A 25,287-nucleotide genomic window follows, 5' to 3' on the forward strand; every position below is an offset into this window, starting at 1 on the left:
AATATGTAGTTGGAAAGGCTAGTTTCTGTTGTTTCTTATAAAATACCACAGGATTCAGTTTTCCAAGCAAGGCTCATAAATACTTAATTCAAGGAGATTTGTAGCCCTGTAAAATGTAATAAGCTAGCCCTTAATGGCAATTTCGTGTAACATACGTTTGGCAACATGTAGAAAAAAATCCTGCTGGCAATTCTGTGCATCATCTTTCATGCATATCTGTTCAGCTCTAGGGGCTTTTTAGCTCTGGAATTAAAAAGAGAAATTAGACTGTGTCTGAGACCAGCATGCTGCAATTTCTTGGTTTGTACTTGTACATTTCTCCTTATGTTCAGATTAGCTTAAAGCTCTAGCCCACTGCTTGCCTCTTGATGTAAGGCTTCATTCTTTTTTTTCAAGATTGGCATTCCTCAAGAAATATTTCGAAACCTATTTTTGCATCTTTCTTTTTAGGGTTGGTAGTTTTCATTTATCTTCCTGAGCTCTAAGGTGATTTGCTGAAATATTATTCCTGATATACTGATTATCACTGTAGCTTAAGAAAAATGTCAACAAAAGCAATGTTATGATGAAGCCTTAAATTTAGAGGTTGTAGCTCCTGCAAATGTGGTCTCTAATACTGATAAATTACCCAACTTCCAAATCAGGTTATCGGAGTGAGTGAGCCAAGAGCACTGCTGCTCACTTCATGGAGATTCTTTTGTTACACTGGGGATGCTTCTGCTGGCAGACTTCAAGCACTGAATACTTCCTACTGATCCAACCCAACTTTTGTGAGATTTCTAGGAGCCTTTGATCACAAACTAACCATCCACAAAGAAATAAGTCCTCTGAGAGACTGACTTCCCTCTCTCTCTGGTGTAAATTCAAGTGACTACGCTTAAGCTTGTGTTGGGACAGAGGTAGTGAAAATGAAAGGACAGAAGGTGAAGAGCGACTGGGGCTGTCGGGTTTTAAGAGAAGGTTTAGGCTGATATATCCAAAGCTTGAAACATGTAAAGAGACATAAACAGTAAGGTTCATAAAACAAGTGATGCAATGAAGCAACTGCACTTAGCACTTTTTGCAATGAAAATTAATGTTTTCTCCAACATCACTGGTTTCATGCAACTAAGCTTTTTTTCACAGCAAAAGTGTGAAAGGAAGATTAGGAAGGAAGATAATCTCTCTAAGACTCTTTCAAAGTTTTGTTATGTCACTAGGGGAGAGGAGAAGAATAATAAGCATTACGTTAGGAGACTAAAAGGAAAAAAAAAAAGAAAGAAAAGGCAAATGAACGGGGCCAGGACTGCTTCTGTGTTATCTTGGTGTCCCAGCAGCTTGCTTCAGACTCATCTTTTCATCTTTTGTAAGCAACTTCTGTATTTGTGAATTAAGAAGGAATGTCTTAAACAGCCCTCAGGAGATGAATTTGGATAGAGTCATGTTAAACATACAGTGGAAAGAGAATATTAACATTTAAAACTTGAAGTATTATTAGCTATGAGGTAGCTTTTAAAAGGAGGAAAAAATATGTAGGTTTGGTCTTTTTCATTATATTAATTTCTATTTGAGGCTGCTAGTGAGTTGTGAAGCTTAGTTTGAAAGAAAATTTTACCTGGGAAAGTAAATACAGTAGTATTCTGTAGTCATGTTGGCATCCTGGTGACAGATTACACTGTGGTTACTCACCGAGGCCATCTCAGTTCAAGTTAGTGATACAACGTCAAATAAAGAGAATGAAATAAAGCAACAGAAGGCAAATTGAAATATCTTGATTGTTTTAATTACTGCATTAATTTTTCCTGAAGACTTACACAGAACACAGTTAATGAGGTTACAAATACTAGATGGTGAAGAATAAGAAAATTACAAAATACTCAACAGTAATACAAAACTCTGTTAAGTAGCAACCATGGACCATCACCAGTTCCTTTCACTGAGGGGCCTATAGCTCTGTTGTTAGGACGTTTCTTTTGTCACAAAGGTAGGAGTATGTAGCTTTTTAACAGTTACCTTAATTCGCCAAAAGTAGAATTTAGAATCAAAGGCAGACACCAGTTAGTCCATTGTGGACCATATATATTAGCCAACAGTTTGAAGCCATTTATTTTTTCCTTTTTGCTTTGAATGAAGTGTTGGAGTTTCTAGTTCCAGTTCCTAATATTAAGTGCAAGGACAAATACAAACAGGAGTGACTGAGAACAGGTTTCTGCAGCTTACAGTAATGTGCTGGGGGGGGTGGGTGGGCAGGAAAAGAGCAATGAGTAATTTTGCGGCTGCTACATTCTGATTGCTGTAAACATGGATTTTTGGCTGTGAGCTGAACTTCATTTATCAAATATTAATAGGATTAATATGTAAATGACGCTAGTTATGAAGAAAATTTCCTCATATTTTTCTCCTTGCTTAATGGAATATTGAGAAAAGCTATTAGTATAGTTGTGAAACAAGATGTTTAATGAAGCCGGAGGTATAAAGCTAAATTAAAGTGCAAGAATAAAAGACATTTAGACCAATAATTACCAAAGTAGTCCAATATAAATATTGCATTAACTTGAAGTTCAGAGGCACCTTTGGAAAAAGCAATTGAAAAATATCTATTAAAATATTAACAGATTAATTTCTGCATACAGGTTAACCTTCTCAACATGATTTGCATTTGAATGCTAAAATCCTTAGTATGAAACATAATCTAACACTATTTAAATGAGCATATATTAGTGCCATGTTTTGCTTTTCAGTCTGCTATGGCAGTGAAGCTTAATATTTCAGAAGTAATTTTGATTATAACTGTTTTCTTTCTACTTCATATAGCTTCAAGTCACATTTTCATAAGAGACAAATTGTGGTACAGTAACATTTTCACAATAAAAACTGCCACTTCTGGCTAACCAGTACTAATGTATTAAAAAGTATCATTCCTACTTAGTCTTTTAACTCTCTAAAGGAAAAAATTCTGGAATGCACTAAAGTTATTGTGTCTTAGAACACAAGTTAATTTTAATGTTTCTTTATTTTGCTTTTTAAAGTGGAGGAATTGAAGAATTGACATAAATCTGCTTGACTACATGGAGTTAAAGCAGCACGGTGTCTTCACTGTCAAGTAATGAGTTATTTAAAACTTTGTTATTGGGAGTTGGTTCTATCATTCTTTTGGCTTAGTTGTGGACAGTAAATGTTTTGAGCTTAGCCAAGGAACCTGTCTTTTCCTCATCCTTTATGAGCTTTAAAAGTTATTGTCTACAGATTTGCTTTCTATGATGTGACAGCAGTACATTGCATAATGTTTGGAATTCATTAACAACCTTATTTCCAAGCTGATCAAATATTTATTGCACATCAGTGTGTGTCTGTATTCTGATCAAATTACTGAACCAGGCAAAAAGCTGATGTTTAGTGATGACTGCAGCTCTTTTATTGTTCACGTGGTTTGAATCAGTAGCTTAGAACACTAAGCATTAAAAGCAGCATTTATTATTTTCTTTTTAGTTAAAAGAGTTTTTTTGAAAGGGAGGAATTTGCTTTTTTTGTCGTCATCTTCTAGACAGGGTGTCATGGCCATCTGTCCATAGTTAGACACAGGTTGTGCTGGGTGAAGGACTTGATGCAAGGTGTACAAAGCATTTGCAAGAAGTTGGAAAGTGTTTGGATCTTGTTTTGGAGTGGTACAAACTTTGCAGCCGTTGTGTGTTCTTATGTATCTTCTGTTCAGTGTTTAGATTCTTTTGTTTTCACTCAACTATGAAAACTCCTTTCACAAATGACAGGTGTTTGGAAAGTACTGGTGTTTACCCAGGAGTTTCTTCTAGCCTGATCACTCTTAGGAGTACTTACAAATCATATCTTCCTGCAGTTCCTTTATAAATATAGGGGCAATTGATTCATATTTATAAAATCTGTCTGCTTTAAAATTTCAAGAGGTTGTACAGAAATTATGTCAAACATCTACAGGAAAGAAAACAGTACTGAGTATATTTGATTTGTTTTTCTCAAGAATAAAGGAGACCTAATCATCTTTGAGGCACTGAGTGCCATTGAAGAGATTTCATTAAAGCACCTTTTCTTTGCGGAATCTATGTAGTCAAGTTAAATGTAACACATCTTTCCCTGCTGACCTGCATTTATGAAGGTTTCATCTACTGCATTCATTGATAGAAATTTCTTAGATGCCTCTGAATTCTGCAGACTCTCCAAACTTGATCAATCAATATTGTTTATACCTTAGCTTTAGCATCTTATTGTTTTACTGCTTTCTTGTAATCATTTTGTGCTGCTCCTAAATGCATATTTTAAGCACCCGAGTATGTTTCTCCACCTTCAGAAATAATGAGCACTTAAACATTCAGTTCAGTGGCAACTGCTTAATACAGTTTCGTAGGCTTGAAAGGCCCGCATATAAATAATTTTTCCTATGTGGTCAAAAACATGAGTTGTTTCTTTTATAAAAGGCATTCTAGAAATCTAAATAAGTTGTCTCAACTGGGTAAACAGGTATGAAACATTTTGTTAATATGACTGAATTTCTCCAAACTATTCCTGGGAAAAATGCTTTTTCTTGGGAGCAGTCACAATTAAGTTTCTCATTGGAAATTATTTCAAAAGTTCTGATCCTTAACAATTATGTCCCATTGGCTCTTATAAGGCTAAATAAAATTTTCTGAGTCATAGAATTATGGTATAGAACTTGATTTTAATGAGGCTGTTTTTTTCTCTGTGATTCAGCTGTTTCTTTGTGAACCTGGTTCAGATCCTTTGGATGCACAGAAGGGATGGCCAAGTGTGCTTTGTGAGCAGTACGATGGTTGTCCTAGGAAGGGGATGCTGGGCGGGGGTGGGACAGGACAGCAATGACAACAGGGACACTGATGGTTATTTCTAGCTACGTAAAGAATGGAGCCAGGTGAAAACTAGCGTGGCCAGTGTCTGTGGGATGCCCAGGGACCCTTCGCATGCTCAGACCCCAGTGAGAGAATTTGTTAAGAGTTCACTTTCTGTCTCTGAGGTGTGTGGAATGTATTTGGCAGATCTCAACCTCTATAAAGATTTTTGTGTGTGATAGATAATCAGTTTGGCCAGCTCTGACGTATTTTAAATAACAACCAAATATGATGGTTTCATACAAGAGTAAACAATAGTGTTTTCCTCTTACTGTCTGATAATAGTTGGTCTTAGTAGATAGTGTTGTCCTGGCGTTTTTCCATTGTCCACTCCAAATCAACGGATTAATTTCGTAATTTTTTTCTGTGCCTCAATCTTTGTAATCACGCACCCTGTCATTTGAACCTGGGGGCTTTTACTCTTGGACCTCGTCCTCTGTTGTCTCCTAGATCATCAACGTGCAAAGTAGCTTTTCCTGTGTGTATTGTGGATAATCTCTGAAGCTGATTCACTGATCACCAGTGATCAGCACCAAACACCATAAATGCCATAGTGTACGACATAGTTTGAGTGTACGACATAGTTTGAGGGTTTTTTCCTTCCTTTTTTTTTTTTTTGTGACAGATAAAGAAGTATGTTACAATGAAGGGTTTTAATGATAGGGTTTGGATTTTTTTGTGTGTGTATGTGTTTATGGTCATGTTGTTACTATTTCTAACTTTTTCAGCAAACTTCTCTATTTTCCCAAAAAATCAGTCACGTAGGCTAACCTGGATCATTTGGTCTTATGATTGTGCTTGAATACAGTCAAATGTAAAATGAGCAAGTGTAAAAGTCCCAGCTAAAGGCATGAGTCTGAAAAGAATTATTTCAGCTAGTTACCAACACCTTTCAGTGCAATGCAAAAGAATACATAGTACATAGACACTTTCTTTTGTATACCACTGTATACATAAGCAGTGAAAAGAATATTGGAATAGTCATTTCAGTTCTGTTGCCTACTCTTCTAAAGGCTTTTGTGCACTTTGTACACTATGAAGATGCGTACATTAGCCAACTGGAAAATTACCCATGCAGTGAGACTCAGACTTAGTCATTTTATCTTAAAAAAGGGAAGTAATTACATGGGGAGCTGGGCTTCAGTCTAAACTAAAGCATTAACAAGATTCAGTGTAGAAATAAACATACATTTTTCAGGACAAGTGTAATAAATGGCCATGGTAACCTCCCTAGATATATGTTGTGATTTCTTCATTACTTGGTATCTTTCATAAAGGTGTGCTGCAATTTGAATAGGATTTATAAGCTTGATATAAACATTATTGTAGTTTGGATAGGAATTATAAGCTTGAGATAAACGTTTTTGTTCGAGTTTCTCTGTCCTGTATGCAACAGAGTTGACTCAATGAGCCCAGTAACGGTTTCTAGTCTTAAAAATCTATGAATATGCAATTGAGTCAATGGTTGCCTTTCATCTTGTGGTTTCTTGATCCATTGATGTGACTTATTCGCATAATCTGTCAACAGTGTTAGCAACTTCTGTTTCTTTGGTTCATCTCTCTGTAAGGTCTAGCCTGAAATGATTGATTATAATCGATACTTTTGGTTCTTTAAAATGATCCAGGGTCTGTAGTGCAAGAAAATAAAAACACATTTTGGGTAATCATTCTGTCTTTATATTTACACAGCTGAATGCAAACTATTAGATTGGGTACAGCAGCAGCTGCCCTATGGATATTAAAAGGCCTAAGAATTAAGTAAAGCTCTTCAGAGAAAACATTTAACCGTTGTTTTGAGTGGGAAAGAGGAGCAGATTGCTGTTATTATAGGTTTGCTTTAGGTTAACTTTTTCCTTTCAAGTGAAAGCTTTAGCATCGTGTTGAATACAAAGTTGCTTGCAAACAGTTTAATTAAAACACAGAAGAATATTGGTAATGGCAATGGGTGGATTTTACAACAAAACAAATATTTCTTACTGTTTGTGAACCTGAAGCATTCTAGAATGTTTTTAACATGCTTTTAGTGTCTTCGTCCTGGTAAATAAGTCTGTCTAAATGTCAGAATATCATTTATGTAATGACAGAAGTTTCTTCTTGGTGTTAAAATATGAAATAGGAAGGTAACTTTTTTGAAATTTAAAATTATTAGAGATGTAAAGATTTACATATAATATTTCTATTTCATATTTGAGGCTACTTAATTGCAATTTATTGCATATTCAGTGTAGTTAAATGCTAATATCATTTGCAATATGGCAAATTATGTTTGATGATTTGAAAGAACTCCAGTAGATTCCCAGTAGCTGTCTTGGTTAACCCCATCCCCTCGTACCCCATCTGCCCTCACTCCCCAGTGATACCCAACCTGCCGTACCTCTTGGGCAAGCATGGTTATTCAAACAAATCTTCGCTGTGCCTTCTGTGCCCTCTTTTCAACCTTCTTTCTCAGTTGTTGTGTGCCTACAGCTGCCAGCTTAGTAGCCCTCTGGATACCTTGCAGGACTAGGTCTGACCAGTTTACTTAGGGGAAATTAGAGCTGATGATAAGTAGCAGCACCGTGCCCTTTAGGAGAAAAGAAAGACCTGGGTTATTTGCTGGCTTCCTGTCATTTGGAGGTAGAAGGAGTGAGGGAAGATGTGGAAGAAGGGAAATCTAAGGTGTCCTGTGTTAGCTGCTGCTGTGCTTCAGGAGGATGGTATTTAATAAGGGTTAGGGAGGTAGAGCTGGCTGATAAGGCTTTGTAGGATAGTAAGGCACCCTTGTCAAGGAAACCTTCTCTTCCTCCTCTTGATGAGGCACGAACTTCTCTCTTGGTCATCCTACCACCTCTTCCTTTTCAGTCGCTAGGAGAAACAAGCCATTTGTTTTGTCTAGACTTCCAGCTGAAGTTACTCAGTCTTCCAGGTGGGTGTCATCTTGGTGAGTCAACACCACCCCACAGCCCAGACTGCCTGCCCAGAATGCAGTCCCAGAAACTCACCCCACTCTTCCGCCTACAAAATACTAAGCAGCAAAGTCTATCCCAGGTGAAAGCAGCTGTTTGGAGTGAAACTTCATCCTCATTATGGGCCGCTAACATCCCCACTGCTCAGGCTTTCAGCTTTCTGCTGAGCCACCCATTGAATGCAAATGCTGAGAAGACACATGGCTTTAGGCAAAACCAAAACTTGTGTGGGAGGAATATCTGCAACTAACAAGAAATGTGTCAGCAAACGTTCAGATAACAGAACTTTGTTCTCTGAGGGCCAGCCTTTTTCTTGACCTGTGAGGAGAGGAAAAAAGAGTTGCCCCCTCTGTGGGCAACTGTGGAGGAAGGGGCAAATAGACTTTGTACTTTTGGGACAGGGCAGGGGATTGGAGTTCAACATGACCAGCAACCCATCGGTTTGCCTTGCAGTGCTAAAATGGCCCATCAGGGTCTAACAATAAAACCTTACCTGTGGCTTGAGTGGACCCAGTTGAGCCTATGGAGTTGTCCTGGTTTAACCCCAGTGGGATGGGGGAGAGAACTGGAAGAGTAAAAGTGAGAAAACTCATGGGTTGAGATAAGAACAGTTTAATAATTGAAATAAAATAAAATAGCAATAGTAGTAGTAATAATAATAGTAAAAATAATAACAACAGAATATACAAAGCAAGTGATGCATGATGCAGTTGCTCGCCATCCACCAACCAATGCCCAGCCAGTCCCTGAGCAGCAGCCCTCCAGCCAGCTTTTCCCTAGTTTATATACTGAGCATGACGCCATACGGTATGGCATAGCCCTTTGGCCAGCTTGGGTCAGCTGTCCTGGCTGTGCCCCCTCCCAGCTTCTTGTGCATCTCCAGCCTTCTCAATTGGTAGAGCATGAGCAGCTGACAAGTCCTTGATTAAGTGTAAGCACTACTTAGCAACAACTAAAACATCAGTGTGTTATCAACATTATTCTCATCCTAAATCCAAAACACAGCACTATACCAGGTACTAGGAAGAAAATTATCTCTATCCTAGCCAAAACCAGGACAGGAGTTGAATATGAGCTTAGGAATCAATGAGATTCAGCAGCCTAAGAGGGATGCCAGAGGATGTGCTTTCTCTTGAGCTGTCTTCAGTGATGATTGTGCATCCCAGGGTGTTGAGGGTTTGCTTTTGCAAACTAAAATGCTAGTGTAAATGCACTCAATATGGCTGCTAAAAGAACAAGCATCCCAAGGGAGACTACAACTTTGTAGAATAATTTAGGTTGGAAGGGACTTCAGGAGGTCATCTAGTCCAATCCTTTAAAGCTATTTGTGATAGTTTCTGATTTGTCAATGTACATTTTTGGTGTGGAGTTCTAATTTCTGTGGTTAGACTAGGCTGAAAGGTTTCAGACTGAAGCATGAACTTTGTATTTGAGATGTTATGGGACCTGATATATTTCAGAAGTAGTCATGTACATGCATATTTGTTGGGGGGTGGTGGTGAGGATATCATTGCTATGAATGCTATATTTAAAATGCTAGGGAGTAGTTTGATCTCAGACAGATTGCTTCACATTTTGTTTTGGAATTAGAATATAGAATAACTTCAGGCAGAACAGGTCTGCAGTATGCAATGATTCATCGAAGGTGAAGTTTTCACATACTTAACAAGCAGAATTCTTGTTTGGCTCTAGCTCATGTTTAAAAAAGTTTATTTAGCACTTAGCATTCAAACTCAAGAACTTACTACTGCTGTTAACCATGTGTATGGACTCACCTGTTACAAAAGTTAATCTCCTTCTCAGGCATTATTAACGTGGCCTTTGTTTGAATTCTCATTTTAAGCTAAATTTCTGTGAATTTCTGTCTTTCATGGTAACAGAAGTCTGGGGGCTGTATAACTTGTTCTTGATATGAGCTTTGAAGTCTGATTGCTTACCTAAGCCTTTGTAACTGTTTCAGAAAGATAGGGGTAAATTACCTGTTACCTTTACCAGGTGCTCAGTGTTAACAAATCTGCTGTGAAGTGAGAACGGTATTATTTGACAATGGTCAAAACTAAGTGTAATAGTCAAAAGTATTTTTATTGCCATTGCTTTCTAGGCAAGATCTCTTTGGCTAAGCTGAAGTGTGGTAGAGAGAATTTTTCCTCAATTTTTTTATTAATAGGACAGAAAGTGTAGCTGGGGCTTGTTTCACACTGTGCTGGTCCTAGAGGTAAAGGCAAGAAAGATAACTCCGTCTTAAAGAACAAATCCTCCCCCACTCCCCTTCAAGCAAGCCAGCCAATTAACTTTATAATTAAACTTGAGTCAAATTTGTGGATCCAGCAGTGCAATTACAGGTATGCAGATATATCCTGTCAAAACATTGCTTTTCATTACTGATCTTGGAATAGTTGTTCCAGTCTGTTGTGAAGTTTGTTTCTTATTGACTTTTTGGAGGGTGTAACTTGTCAGTCTTGGAAAAAGAGTTTGAAAAGATCCTATAGTAGATCCTACGTGGAATATATACATTGGTGTCTAAGCATGTGAGGGTAGAAAATACAATGCCAATTAAAAAAAAAACTGAGGGTGGGGGCAGGTGTCATGGAAGATCAGGGAAGAAGTAAGGCCTGTAAGCTTGATATCTGTACTGGACAAAGGAATAGAAACTATAACAAGGAATACAGTAGTTCATACTTGGGTAAACATGATATAGTTGGGGAAAATTACATGCCTTTTTGAAAGGAAGGTTATGCCTCTCCAACCAAGAGATCAAAAATCATTTGAGTAGGATCATATGGTATTCCCTGCTAAGACTTCCAGAAAGCCTCTGTCAAAGTTTTTAACAAAAAACTCTTGAAGAAACTAAAGCAGATGTGAGACTTGAAAGAAGAGGTTCTTGCACAGATAAGTAATTAGTTAGAAAGTAGGAGTCAAGGGATGGGGTACTGTTCAATCCTCACCAGGGAGGGGGGTCACCTGTACTGCGCATAAGCAAGTTAGAAGACAGAATGAACCGTAAAGTGATGTTTTCTTGCGGGATCAGCGAGGGCTGGTGCTAAATGTGGAGAATTAAGTAAGCCCTTACAAGATTGGGTGGCTGAGCGATAAAACAGCACATAAACTTCTATGTAGATAAATGTAGAGTAATGTACATGGAGAAAAAATTTGTAACTGCACATGTAAAATGATAGCCTCTGAGTTGAGTGTATTTCCATGCATATAGAAGCATATGAAACGATGAGTAGCATAGAAGCAATGGGGCTTGATTTTTCAGCATCTCTCTTAATATGAGCCCTAAGGAGTGCAAGTCTTTGAAACCAACAAAAGCTGGTTCAAAATAAACGAAAGGTGGTGGTTTTTCTTGGAATGTAGTTGGGCTGTGCTTGAAACATCATGCTGTGGGCTTTTACAGCTGGTAGAGGTTTACATGGTCTTACTGTGGAGCTAGACGAGCTCATGCAGGGGAAACTGAAAATCACTATGTAACAATCACATTTGGACCACATCCACGTCAAGAAGTCTCTGAGCTTGAAAATGGATAGTCTCTTGGAGTAGTAGTAGGAAGATATCACATATGATTGCCCCGTTTTTCGCCTTCCCTGAGCACATGCTGTTGGCTGTTAGAGTCAGATGCTAGAGCTCTAGTGAGGCCATTCTTAGGTTGCTATATAGATCAGATGCAGCTCTTCCTCAGGATTTCAGTGCCGTGACTCAGAGAGGTTGGTTCATTCTTTTCGTGTCAATAAGAATTCATTTCCTAAAGGACTGTCTAGTGTTTTCAGGGTTTATGCTCCAGGCAGAAGTAAATAGAAATAGGACAGAGTCTGCAATCCTGAAAGAAGCCTTTGGTGCTCCCTTAAATAAAAGCCTTCAAATTTTCTCACATTGCTCAGAAGAAATCTTGGTCTTTAGTTTTCAAGATGGGGTATGTTTCAATCCTGTTTTCTGTTCCTCCAGAAAGTAAGGCTCCTGTTTATGGTTGGGAGGAAGTATTTAGTACACGTGAATGCAGAAGCAGTCCAAATTTACCTTTTGGACACAAAATATAAGGTGTTTTTTGATTGAGACTGGTATTTCTGTACAAAACAGAAAATTTCCTGTCTTGAAGACTATTAGTCTCTCTTTATCTTCTGTTTAAAGGAATGATATGTAAAAGGATGGTTTGGAACCATATATTAAACCAGATGAGATTGTTTTCTACAGTCAGTTAGACTGGGTCTAGTCTTAATTAGCTGATAAGGTCTCAAAAATATGACCTACTGCTTAAAAAGAAATGGATTACTTGAGTGTATGTTAATAAATCCATCATTGTAAACACTCCAGTAATCTTGCTTGGAAGATTAATAAGTCAATAAATTACAAGCCATGCCACACAGAGGCTTAATACAAGATCTTAAGGTTTATATATGATTGACAAATGTCACTTTTATGGAATGGTTGAAGACCTCAGTCGTGCTAAAAGACCGAAGAGCAACCATTAAGATGAATCTTCTGTTCCATACAGCAAAATCCACACCTGTTCCAGTAACTTCAGCTGATCAGCTCTACCCCGTGTTCCTTCATACCTGCTGTAGCAGTTGTTTCATAAATAAAATTTTCACTGTCTGTGGAGAAATTTGTCACAAATGGAAGTGTTCCCCATAGTTCTTCTTTGAACTTAGTAGTAAATACCTAGTAGTAGTAATTGTCTTTGGCCAAATTAGACACTGCAGATGAGACAGAGCAACAAATAATGTCTTTGCAAACACTGTATTTTGTCCTATTATTCCTGGGACATATTTTATTAATAAAAGTTATATAGAATTTAATTTCGTATTCTCTCTATCTCAGGTATAAGTACAAGAAAATGGCAGGAAGAGTTAACTGAAAAAGAAATTTCAGTGCCATCTACCTATATAGTAATTCTCATGTTCAATGCACACAACCAACCAATTGAATATATACTAAAATAATAAATACTTTCTGTAAAATTGAATGTAAATATTTCAAAATATATTTAAATACATAATGTGTATGTAAAAAATTACATATAAAAATGATTATCTGAAAAGCTTAAATGCTTTACTGAGCATCATATTTTGTATATTCTGTTTTATCTATTTAATATCAGTATGTATTGCATGAGTCCTTAAATGTTTTTTAACACCATACTGCATGATAGCAGATTTTTAATTTGGGAAAGTAGAGGAAAGAACTAAGGAGCAAGATAAATTTCATTACTATAAGAATTTAAAGATGAGATCATTGGAATTTTAAGATTATTTTTGGCAAATGGAAAAGAGCCAGAGAAATGAGGGGGGGAATGGCAGGATGGTGGCAACTAAAGGAATATTTCTTTACTGCTGAACAATTTTCTGTTTTTTGTAAATTGCTTAAACAGTACATTTCTAAATCCCATTTTAGAAAGTTGTACAGGCAATCAGCTTTCTTCAAATATCTGGTGATGTTACAGCACAGGAATCATATGAAGCGAAATAGGATGGGAAGAGAAGAAAGAAAGAAACATACTTTCATAACTTTACTGTCACACCGTATCTTACTAGTTTTTTGCTTTGAGTGAAACAAGGATGTTTGATTTGGGAAGAGTTCCAGATGTGAGGGACCATTGAAGAAAGCTGCTTTCCAATGGACAGTTTTCAACTAGAAGATAGGTGAGAAGGAATAAAATAAAAGATGTGGAAGGGGAGCAGGCATAGATAAGAGGTGTCAGAAGCAGCCACTGTATGTTGTCCTAAGGACAAGGATAAATCATTTACATTTTATTCAGATGTTGAGGAGAGGGTTGTGGAGAAATTCAGTGCAGAGCCGTGCATGATTAGAATAGTAAGTTGGGCAGGTGAATCTAATACTGATGTTTGGATGAGTTTATAATGCCCTGAACGGGAACCAGAACAGAACGCCTGAAGCCATTGCTCTCAAACGATCTAAGGGCCATGATAAGAAACTAAGAGATAACGCACTCTAGCCAGCCACATTCAAATTCCAGAAGGAGCTTTTAGTAGGGTGTTTTTGTCATGTGTAGCAGAACTGTGGCTAAAAATGTTTGGAGCTGATTTGGTTTTCAATTATGTGAAGCTTGCCTTCACTTACCGTCTAGCAAAAGTCACACACCATCTTGTCATCAAGAAATGATAAGCAAGATAAGCTGCATTTATTTTGGAAAGAATAGCTTTCCATTCTTACATCAGAAAACAGAAAATTCTTCATCTGCTTTTGTCCCTTTATATCTAGAATTGTTAGGTTTATCATCAGTAAATTTTGCATTTTGCAAATACTTAACATGGCATGGGTGCAATGTGATGCTAGTGATTGCTGTGTTACCAAAGACACTGGACATTCTTGGTTTTGTTTTTTTTACGGTAGAATTGCATAAATCCTCTCATTGTGGATTAATAAGCATCTAACAACTAAAAATTCTTATTGTGTGCATCTCCAAATTGTTCTTTTACTTTTGCCCTTTTCATGTTAATTCTTATTTTCTCCATTGCCATGAATGATATTCTAGTAAGGAAAGGATTAGCAGTTTAGCTCTCACTATTAGATGAGGAAAAACAAATTTGTCAGCCTAGGTCAACCAAAGTAGATGATAGAAGAGACCATGAGAAATCAAAGCTCTAAATTTAAGAGAAAATTGCTCCTTGCAACTTTTGGTTTGAGTGTGTACCCTTTCTCTTAAGCAACAGACGTTCCCTTATTTATGTTCCTGTATGTCATGATGATCTTTAATCTTTACATAACTTAAATTCCTTTGGTATCAAAGAACATGCCGCTGATGGGCCTTTCTGCTAGTTGGCAGTATGGTGACTGCTGGCTTTTTCATGTTATGTCAGCCAACAGCATGGATAACAAAAATATTGTTCATAAAATTGTTCAAAAATGTTGAAGTTATTTTAAATGTATCTTTTATGTATATCCTATCAGTGTTTTCATTTGTTTCTGTGCTGTCTTATTTTCTTTCTTGAAATTTTCCATTAGCCAGAGAGAGATAATGAAGTATGCTAATTTTTATTTCCTTTCTCAGCCTTTTATTATATGCAATGGCTTGGCTGCAGTGCTAAGCAGCTTTAAAAGGGAGCAGCAAATAAAGTAGTGAAGCACAACTACCTTCGTGGTAATGGAATTCATTGTTTCAGTGACTAAGTATTGTAATTCATTAGAGACAGCTAATATAGTCTGAAATGCTGAATTGTTACTTTTAAAACCAGTGAAAACCAATAAGCATAATTAAACTGCTTTTTAATTTGCTTCAGAAATACAAGCCTGGTCGATGTGATGATATTTTGAAATGGAAGCCACCCAGCCTGAACTCTGTTGATTTTCGTCTAAAGATAACAAGAATTGGTGGAGAGGGGTAGGTAATCTCTTCCCTTTTTAAATGTATAACGCTCATGTGAATGTCCCTTAGCAGTTAATCTCTCCTCTGATATTTCTTGGTACTTCCTGGGGCTAAGCCTTTCCATATTCTGTATAATTTGTTCATTGAAAATAAAGGCAACTGCTGTAATCAGTGTTGTACTGAAAACAATGGCAGATTTTTATTATGTAAATTTACTCATTCTTAAATTAAGTTTAATAAAATAAAGTTTGGATTTGGCACTACCCCTTTATGTTTTTAGAAACTAGGCAGGCTTTATTAGCTTAAGTTCTTATATAAAATAACTGTTTCCATTGGGTTTATGCAAAGTAATAACAACCTAAGCTTTCTTGCATTGTAGAATTCTGCACAATGACAAACAGCACTGGTTTTCTTAGAGAAAAACAAAACTTGACATTTTTACTCCATAGGTATTCTTTGCTATTGTCTTTAAAACCATTAAAATTTTAATCAAAAACAGTGAGTTCTAATGGCAGAATGCATGTAAATCTTTACATCACATCAGTTCTATGTATTATTTGCCTAGTTCAGTCACTGCATGTATTAAATGGGGGCAATTGCCATGTTCAGTTGTGCCAGGGAGGGGATGAAGAAGATTGAGTCACTAAATTAAAGCTTGCCTTGGAAAAGATTTTGTTTAAAACGAAGTTAATTGATTTTTAGGTTGCTTAATGTTTTAACATCTGGGACTCATTTCAACTGACAGTTTGAAATACTGACATTTAGCTTTTCTTTTTCTTGGTGCCACAGGCAACTCAATACGATTAAACGATTAATTCGTATATTGCTTACATATTCCAGAGTGCTAATAATGGCCCATCTAACTTTTAGACATTTGCATTTCATGTTAATGAATATATTTGGTGAATATAGAGTATCTTAAGGATATGGGTTTTATTCTGCAAAATGTACTCAACTGCTAAATTCTGAGCATGTCATGAGGTCAGAATTACCTATTCAGCTTTTTGTGTTTGAAAATGCAGTATTGAGTCCTCAGTAACAACATAGCTATTTCAGAGAATATACAGGAATATTTTAAGTTTGATTTCAGAGAATCAGCTCATTACAAACACTTCATGTTTGTTCGGCTTTTATTTAAGTCACAGAACAGTGTAATACAAAAGATTTCTGTAAAAAAAAATTAAGAAATTACCCATTATTTGATAGGAAGATTATTTTTATTATGGTATTCTTATGACTTCTGCTAGAGTTTATAAATATACAGCAGTAGCCTGTGATTCAGAAGCAAATCGTAACAGATTTTTTGATTTCATATTAAAAAAGGAGTATTCACTTGATTAGTTATCACTGATTTCAAATAAAAAACAGTCAGTTATCACTGATTTCAAATACAAAACTGTCAGTTACCACCGATTTCAAATACAAAACTGTCAGTGCTAATGTGTTATGTTTAATATATTACGTCGTAGATTATTTGATCAGAACATGAAAAGGTTATAAAATATGAGCCAGCAAAAAACTATTTCTAAAAAGTTGGGCAGTTAGTAGCAAGTTAGTAAAGAATAGCTGATCCATTGTGGAATTGGAAACGCTTTCTAACATTTAGAAAAGTTCTACCATATTCCAGCTATGTGAAAATAAGTGCATTGCTCATATTGTGGAAATAACTATCTGAATTAGTCTGTAAGTGCTGTAATACTTAAATACGTTAATGTTCATGTTCCTCTCACATGCATAAGAAAAAAATCCTAGAAATTTGACATTTGAGAAATAAAGTACAATTCTTCCAGATGTGTTTTACTTCATCTCACATGACAGTTGAGTGCTATTAGTAACATAAGTGCATTCATCCAACAAAAAGAAAAGTTAATGAAGTACTACTGGGTGGAAAATAATAATTTGCCATTGTTGGGAGAGAGGTATTTATGTTACGTAATGACCTATGAAACAGTAGCTTCTGCCCAGTTAAACACAAACAATGAATGAAATACGCCAGGTTTAACTGCTTCAGTTGTTAATTTGAGTATCCAATTTATCGCTTGGTAAAATCTGAACTCATTTGAGGAAACATCAGAATTATACTGATTTTGAAGTTGTTGACTAGACTTTTAAAAGAAGCATCTTTAATTTTAGACTGTAAAAAGGAAGTTCCTGAGTTCTGAGCACTACCATAATAAAATGGTTGATTTGTGATAGAACTAAAAATTCTGTTTTGATGAACTGAATGCCTTGCTGCTGGCAATTCTAAGATGGCAACGTTAGGCTTCCTGCCTCCCACCACCCCACTGCGATTAAAAGCAGACATTGATATTGATTTCAACCTTTTAGGTAAAAGAAGTTTTCTTCTTCAATAATCCAAAAAGAAATCTGGCATGCATGTAACAGCAGAGTAATGCAGATGTGGTTAAAGTACTGTTACAGAATTTGTGTGTTGTTTTGGTACAGTTAAGCAATAATATTTATGGAAAAAGAAGGTATGCCTTTGCATTGATCTCTTACTGACAAATGAGGAGCCAAAGTCAAAGTATTGATCTCAAATACTTGACAGCTTGAAGCAATGAGAACAGGGATTTTCTGTAATTTCCGAGTTCTGATTTACAGCCTCATTTTTAAATCTTGAAATGCAGGCATATCTAAAGCTGTGCTACAAGTGTGTGTGATTGTATCACAGTTTACAGCCTAGCCAGTAGCGATACAGGCTGAACCTGTATCGCAAAACTCCAGCCATGCAGCCCTTGTATTTATAGTTCCCTGTTCACTTAAATAGTGAAAAAAACATAGAGGAGCATTATTTATTCAGTAGCATGAGATTAGAGCACTGTCAGCTGTTGGACATGTCTTTTGGATAGCAGATGTAATTGAGCTCCTGAACAATTGTAAACAATCTTGTGCATTTTTCGTATGAATAAAGGAGTTACCTCTAGGGAGTTTGCCAGATTTTAGTCAGTATGATTATTTTCCATCTACCTAAAATTCCCCTGTGTTTTCAGTTGTGCATTTCCATCTATAGATCAGTCTGCAGTAGTAATGTTAACTGCAAAATAGCTGCTGTGTTTCACCCCAGATGTAGTTCAGTTACGGATGAATGACCGGTTGTTTTTGTCTAGGGTTCAGTTATTTCACTGTTGGTATCGGAGGGAGTTTTGCCATTGAATTAAAAAGAAGGATTGGATTTATGATCTATGAAGTACTTTCAGAATAAGCTTCCCTATAAAGATGAGGACTGCGTAACAAAGAATAAACATAAAGAAAAAAGATACTATTGCATCCCAAAGAAAGGCAGGGTTTCTGTAGCCTCAGTGACCTAATCCTGACACTCCTGTTCAGTGCATATATTTGAAAGAAATTGCGTTATTGCACCTTGGTGAGTTACAGCTTATCAGCTGAGCTATGATAATTGTCCCCTGTGTATTCTCATAGTCCAGCCTGTCCAAGCATCAGGATGATGGTTAGATTAACTCTTTTTATGTTGTGTTTGCAAGAATTCTAGCTTATGCTCTCTCTCAATCTCTTCTCCTCACATCAATACAGTTGCTTTTATTTAAAAAAATAAAACCAACCAAACAAACAAAAAAAACCAAAGCAACAACCAACAACTTATATCAGCTAAACAGGAAAGTACTTTGTTGTTTATCTCTGGTGAAACACAGCAGTTGAACTGAAAAGCCCTCACATTATGTGTGCTTTAAAAGGGTAGACCCACTTCCTAGCACTTCTCTATCATTTCAGGTTTATTAAGATAATGGTCTCACATCAGGAATGTGAAGTGGACTCCTTTGATCATATAACAGTACCTTGTATTTTTCCTGAATTATGATGATACTCATAGAAAATAAAATAACAGGGACTTAAGCACATCGACTGCATTTCCAAATGACCTACAAATTAAATGACCTTATCAGAAGAGAAAGTGGAGGATATTTAATTGCTGTGTGCAATATCTCAATTATATTAGAGAAGACTATTTTTAAACAGTAGAGTTGCTTTTTCCCAAAATGTCTGACTCTAAGAATATTTCTTAAAAAAGTAAAACCCCCAAACCAACTCTGAACCTTATTTAAATGTCACAAATATCAACTGAAAATGTCTACATAGTGCCAGATTTGTGGTAGCTTCCCAAACCAGAATTTCATAAATGTCCATGCTTCCTTTTACAGTTTTTTAATGAGCCTGTGCAAATCCCTTAATTTTATCTGAATCAGACACGCTAAAATCAAATTACAAGCAAGGCTTTGGTTTTATTGGCTTTAAATTAATATCTTACTGGGTCAATTCGATACCATTTCAAATCACAGAATAATATAAATTTTATATAGATCCTTGAAGTATTGGAAAGAATAAAGAATTTTACTGATCTTCTAAGAGAGAAATAGTAATAATGGCTTGTTTCTTTAAAAAAAAAGTTAGTGATCTGAAGTAGACATGAACTCTTTGTTAGTAGCATGTCTGTATTGTTTTTTTTTATTATATCCATGATTAAGTAGACCACATGGGGGAAAAAAACAAACAGTGTTTAGGCAAAGTTCTGTTTAGCTTGGGCATTGTCAAGTAATAAAAAATGGGAGATAAAGTACAACACATTTGAGGACAGCGGGGGGCTTCAAATCTTGACAGCAGAGGCTTAAAGTCTTGGATACATTGGTAATTACAAATCAACAACCAGATATAGATATCATGACTACGGGCAAGTGAATGTTTTCCTTCTGTTAGATGTGATGTTGTCCTTTTTCTTCTGTAAATTAGAAAGAGCTTCTGAAGGGTGCAGGGAGTGAGGGGAAGAAGCTGCAACTGGTTCAAAATAACCATGATGATCTTGATTTGCTCTCCTATAGCTATGTTGTCTGTCAAAGAGTGGCTTATCCACTGTATCAGCTGGTCTTCCTTGCTCTTCTGCTTTGAAAAAAAATTGGTAACTGCCTGAAAAATCAGGAAAGTTAATTGAATCAGCTAAGATCTGCAGAACTGACATGATAGTTTGTTTGGCCCGTGTTTTGTTGCTCCCTCCTCGCTTTCCATTCCCCCTTTTATGTGATTCATAAATTGTTGGTTTGGGCTGTGAGCTCTTTGCCTTCCCACCTGTTTGCAGAATGCCCCTTATCAAAGAGCACAAACTTGTTCTTACGTGTGCCATCCATCACAGAAAGGGAGCTTTACAAATAGTACCCTGGTGATAAAAATAATAATCCCATATTCCTCTAGCCTCCAAAGATCACAGTCAAGATTGGGGCTGCATTGCTGTTGAGTACAGTGGAGTTATGAGGCAGAATGCAGATGATGTCGGACAGCAATTATGGAACAAATAAGGACAAGATGTTGCAAATAGATGCAAAGATGCACAGTGTTGGGATGACAGCAGGAGGAGTGCAGGTTTGAATATATTAACTGCATTTATGGCTGTACTGTTGTTAAAGGAAGTGTGTGCTTTGAGGTTGCTTACTTTTTACGGAAAGTAAGAGTTGCAAATGAAAGTAAAGGAGTAATTTGTTTAGCTATTACCTCCAGGCATTCAACTGTTACCACAGTAGGTCTTACTAGTTCTGAAGAAATGTAGGGGCAGGGTTGTGCAAACTGGTCGAAAGAGGAATCTGTGTAGAAAGAACAGTGTGGTGGCACGGGAAGGGGAAACACAAATATTACCATGGTAGAAATGTGCATGCACAACTGCCACCATTGGCATTGCGATGGAAACTAGTAGGTAGACATTTTACCTAGGTACTGTGCTGTAAGCATTTATGCAATATTGCTTATGTAAGGATATTTAAAATCTTTTCGTAACACTTCCGTTTTTAAAAACTATTTTCAAAGTAAGGCTTTGAATCTAACCTCTATTCATACTCTGATACACTGAACATAATGTTGTACCTTCCACAACTAATGCTCAGGATGCTCTTGGAATTTCTGATGTTGGTTTTCAAAACTGAACTCAGCCTCATCTTTTTATATGTTCAAGTGGCAGCCTTGGGCAATCTCCATCTGTCAGATAATTATTCTACTTTAGCTACTCATTTCTCCAGATTTTTAAAAGCTTTGCCTCATATCATCCTAAAATTATCTATATGCTTGCAAAATGGAATGTAAATGTAGCCTTGTATGTTTTATAGACCCTGTCCCTTTTTCTTGAACTAGCTGCCGCCTTAAAGCAGCCTTTCCAATTGCTCATGTCAGCGATCATAATGATTATCCACTCTGTTAAAGATCCATTTCTATCTGTAAGCAAGATCAAGAAAAGCTCCTAAATAACATATGCCTCTCAAATTTTCTTATCTCGCGTGCACTTCTCTGTCCTATTTTACATTTGGATAGATATTTTATTCCTATTTGGCCATGTAGCTTAGTTTTCTTGCTACTTGTGAATATGGAAATTGAAGGCTGATGCCATCCCCAACAGCTAAACAACTCTAAGGTGGTAGAATCTGAGAGAGGAGTGAGAGAAGCAGGCAGTGGAGAACTGATCTTGGGCTTCAGGAAAGCTGGCTTTGGCTTTTTCAAGGAACAGGTAGGTAGTATCCCATGGCAGGTCCCCTAAAGCACAGAGAGGCACAGGAGAACTGGTTGGTCTTAAAGGACAGCCTCCTCAAAATACACAAGGACATACTTTTCCAGTGTGCAGTTAGACAAGCAGGTACGACTTGCTTGAATGAGGAATTCCTGGGTCAACTCACCCAAACAATGAAGTGTATGGAAGATGTAAACAGGGACAGGCTTCTGTGGAGGCCATAAAAACAGTGTTTGGGTGTAGAGGGAGGGAATTAGGAAAGACAAAACTCCGCTGGAGTTGAAGATAAGTGAAGGACTTCTGTAGGTACCTTGGTAACAAAAGAAGAACTAAAGAAAATGGTGTGCTGCTGATGCAACAGGACATGTAGTGAGAAAAGATACAAGGAAAGCTGAGGTACACAGTGCCACCGTTGCTTTGGTCTTGACTGGCAAGGTCTATTCTCAGGTCTTTGAGGTCCCTGAAACTCATGGCAGAGCGCAGGAAAATAAATTACTACCAACAGGTGAGGAAGTTCAAGTTAGGGACTACTTAAGCAAACTAGACCTCAGGGTACTGGAGGGTAAAGCTTTGAAGCGGGGGCAGCAGTTAGCCCTTGTGGCAAAGATGGCCAGCTGATAACTGGGCTGCAGGTGGAGGGGATGATTTTTCACCTCTATTCAGCATTTGTGAGACTGCATCTGGAGTGCTGTGTCTAGGTTTGGGCTCCCCAGTATGAGAAAGACATTGATGCACTGGAGCAAGTCCAGTGGAGGGCCACCAAGACAGCGAGGGGATTGGAGAACATGATACACAAAGAGAGGCTGAGAGAACTGGGTTTGTTCAGGCTAAGGAAGAGAAGGCCAGGTAATACTTTATTGCTGTTTTACTCCCTAAACCTATAACTCCTAGGTTATAGAGAAGATGGAGCCAGGCCGCTCAGAGATGCGTCTTGAAAGAATGAAAAGCAAAGGACACAAACTGTAGGACAGGAGGGGAGAGTGTGTCAGAAAGGTCAAACACTGCATTAGTCTGTCAAGTTGTAGGGTCTCCATCTTTGGAGATATTCAGAAGTTGACTGGATATGGCTGTGAGCAACCTGATGTGACTTGGAAGCTGACCCTGTCGTGAGCATGAGGCAGATGACATGTAAAGGTCCTTTCCAATCAGAGTTATTCTATGATTACCTGCAGATCAGATGTTAAATATTTTGCAAATAATATGGAACTGTTAGACATTTAATTAAATATTTTAAAACATTTTTGGTTTTCTTTCTTCATGCTTTCTTTACTGTATATAGAGATTTGTCAGAATACTTACTGTACCTACATTTAATTTACAAATTGTGGGATTGTCCTTTTAGAGACAAAATAACAATAAAGAGGAATTTGACATTGTTCTTTCTTATATGCTGTAAAGGTTTACCAGATGCATAATTTTAAAACTGTCTAATTTAAATAGGGAAAATGTTCATCTTCCTATAGCTTGAAGAATAGATATACTGCTCTCAGACTTCCTGAAATTCAGTTCTGAACATATTTTTCTTTTGCACAAATATGAATTAGCTTTTTAAATTATAGGAGTTACTAGAGAGGATGTTTTGAACATCCTGTTCAAAGTGTTTTTAATGGATTTTATAAATTGATATGAGCTTCTTTGAAATGCATTTTTGCATGTAGTAACTATTTGGTCTCCTCCAGAGAAGGAGTATTTGCTAGATTTTGTGAGTATGCCTTAAATGATACCTTAATTCAGAATATTTTTTCCTGCATTAATTGCCTACAGTGTGAATTAATATTCAGTTGTTTGAGGTTTTTTTAGTTTGTTGCTTAATGAGATTTTTATTGTCTGTTTTCTTGAGTTTACAGATTGGTACATTTAAAACTGTGTGTGGAAAAGAGCATTAGTGTAGAATAATTAGAAATCTGAATGCTAAGTATTTTTCCATGGTGTTTGGAATTAAAGAAACATGTATTTAATGAAGAAAACCTCAGCTCAGATGACTGCCTTGCATACTGTGGTGTATTTCAAAGAAGAATAAAGCAAACTAAGAGGGGAAAAAATTATCACCATGGTAGAGTAGAACAAACAGACTGGACAGCGGAAGATATTGTACGTGTTTGGTACTCTTCATCGGTCTTACTCTGAACATTTAATTTTCTGATAATACCAAACTCGCAAATCATAAAAGAACAGCTATAAGTGCTAAATAATGAATATATTAAAGATAAAAATAATTCATGACAGTCATAACTCCAAGAGTACCATTCAGTTTGCTTTGATACCATCAGAATGTTTTGATATTGGTTTAGGAATTAGAAGCCCAGCTTTTTGTGTCTTCCTGAATTCACAAGTACTTTGGAATCAGCAAAACATGTCAACAAAATAAATGACCCTAATGCAGGTTGTTTGCATTTCTGCCATGACAGTGTTATCAATATGGTATGAATGCAACTGTGGACTTCTAAAACACTGGGCTATTATCAGCAGTTTCACCTTCCCTGTTTGATAGCCAAGAGAAACTCTTGGTACGTGCACTTATCTTACAACCTCAGAGACATTAGAAAAGAAAGCTACATAATTATTTTTTGGAATAATTATCCAGTATCTCTAGTTTTGTAGGTATTCAAGTTGTGACGAATGATTAAAAAAAAATAAATATATATATATATATTAAATGAGTTTTTTAAAATAAATATATATATATATGAAGTTAGTTTTTTTTAAATTAGCATTTTAAGGGACATTTGCATTCTGAGGAAATAAATTGGATTTTTAATAGCTGTTACTTTAATGACTTAGGATCTGCCGTAGGCTTGGTAATTCACACTTGCCATCTTTTTGGCTAACACCCAGTTTCTAGTTTTTTTTTCTGGGAAAAGATGCTTATCCTATTGTAGAAACACATTAAAATCAGTGAGGCTATAGGTGCACGTATCTGTCTGTGGGAGACCAGTTTGCATAACCAAGGCCTGATGAGTCAATGGTAATGATGAATCCATGTTGTTACTTACTTAAGCAATAGGGAAAAGTACAGTCACTGCTGGGTATGGAGCTTGTGTGCATACTACACTTTGACAGGGTATATCTAGTGCTTTGTAAAAAGCCTTTAATAGTTTTCAGTAGAGATTTGGTTCCATATGACAACAGATGTAAGCATGTCATCCTACTAGAGGATCTTAAAAACACCAAAATTCTTTCTTTTCATACACTTTTTACACTTGCTTGGTTTTTACAAAGCAGTCTTACAAGTGAGTGTGAAGTACAAACATGGTTTTATACGGAATTCTATTCTGAAATCAACTTCAAGGCTTTTATCTTAAACACATGGAAGATAACTTCATTCACAAGACCTACTTCATTTTTAGCATCATGTATATGTGAGAAATAAGCCTTTATTTTAACTTTGAAACCCAGTTTTCCAAGGTTATAAGCTGCTTCAGCTTCATATGAAATGACTCAGATTTTTTTATTTATAAATATAGATACCTATGTGCATATGTGTGTATGTATACACACACAGGTGACAGCTGCTGCTTTATGTTGTAAAATTAAAAACAGAAACAAAAAATGAAAAGAATTCCCTTGGCTGTTATGAATCAAAACAAAACTCTCCTCTTTTCCTCCTCATGTTTACATGTGGTAACCCTATCCTCCTTTTGTCATATTCTTAATTTTAAAGATTATCCA

The 25,287-nt window shown here is 36.6% G+C and overlaps 1 protein-coding gene across 4 annotated transcripts in view; it reads left to right on the top strand.

Moving 5' to 3' along the window:
* Positions 1-25,287, top strand: part of RNGTT (RNA guanylyltransferase and 5'-phosphatase) — a 196,842-nt gene that overhangs the window by 118,739 nt on the left and 52,816 nt on the right. For all 4 annotated transcript variants that reach the window (XM_082305218.1, XM_082305216.1, XM_082305217.1 and 1 more), the window contains one exon: positions 15,037-15,137. In XM_082305218.1, coding sequence (XP_082161344.1) covers positions 15,037-15,137 — 101 coding nt within the window. The remainder of the gene's footprint in view (positions 1-15,036; positions 15,138-25,287) is intronic.

Source organism: Platalea leucorodia (genome assembly GCF_965183815.1).
Source record: "Platalea leucorodia genome assembly, chromosome: 3".
NCBI classification, from domain to species: domain Eukaryota; kingdom Metazoa; phylum Chordata; class Aves; order Pelecaniformes; family Threskiornithidae; genus Platalea; species Platalea leucorodia.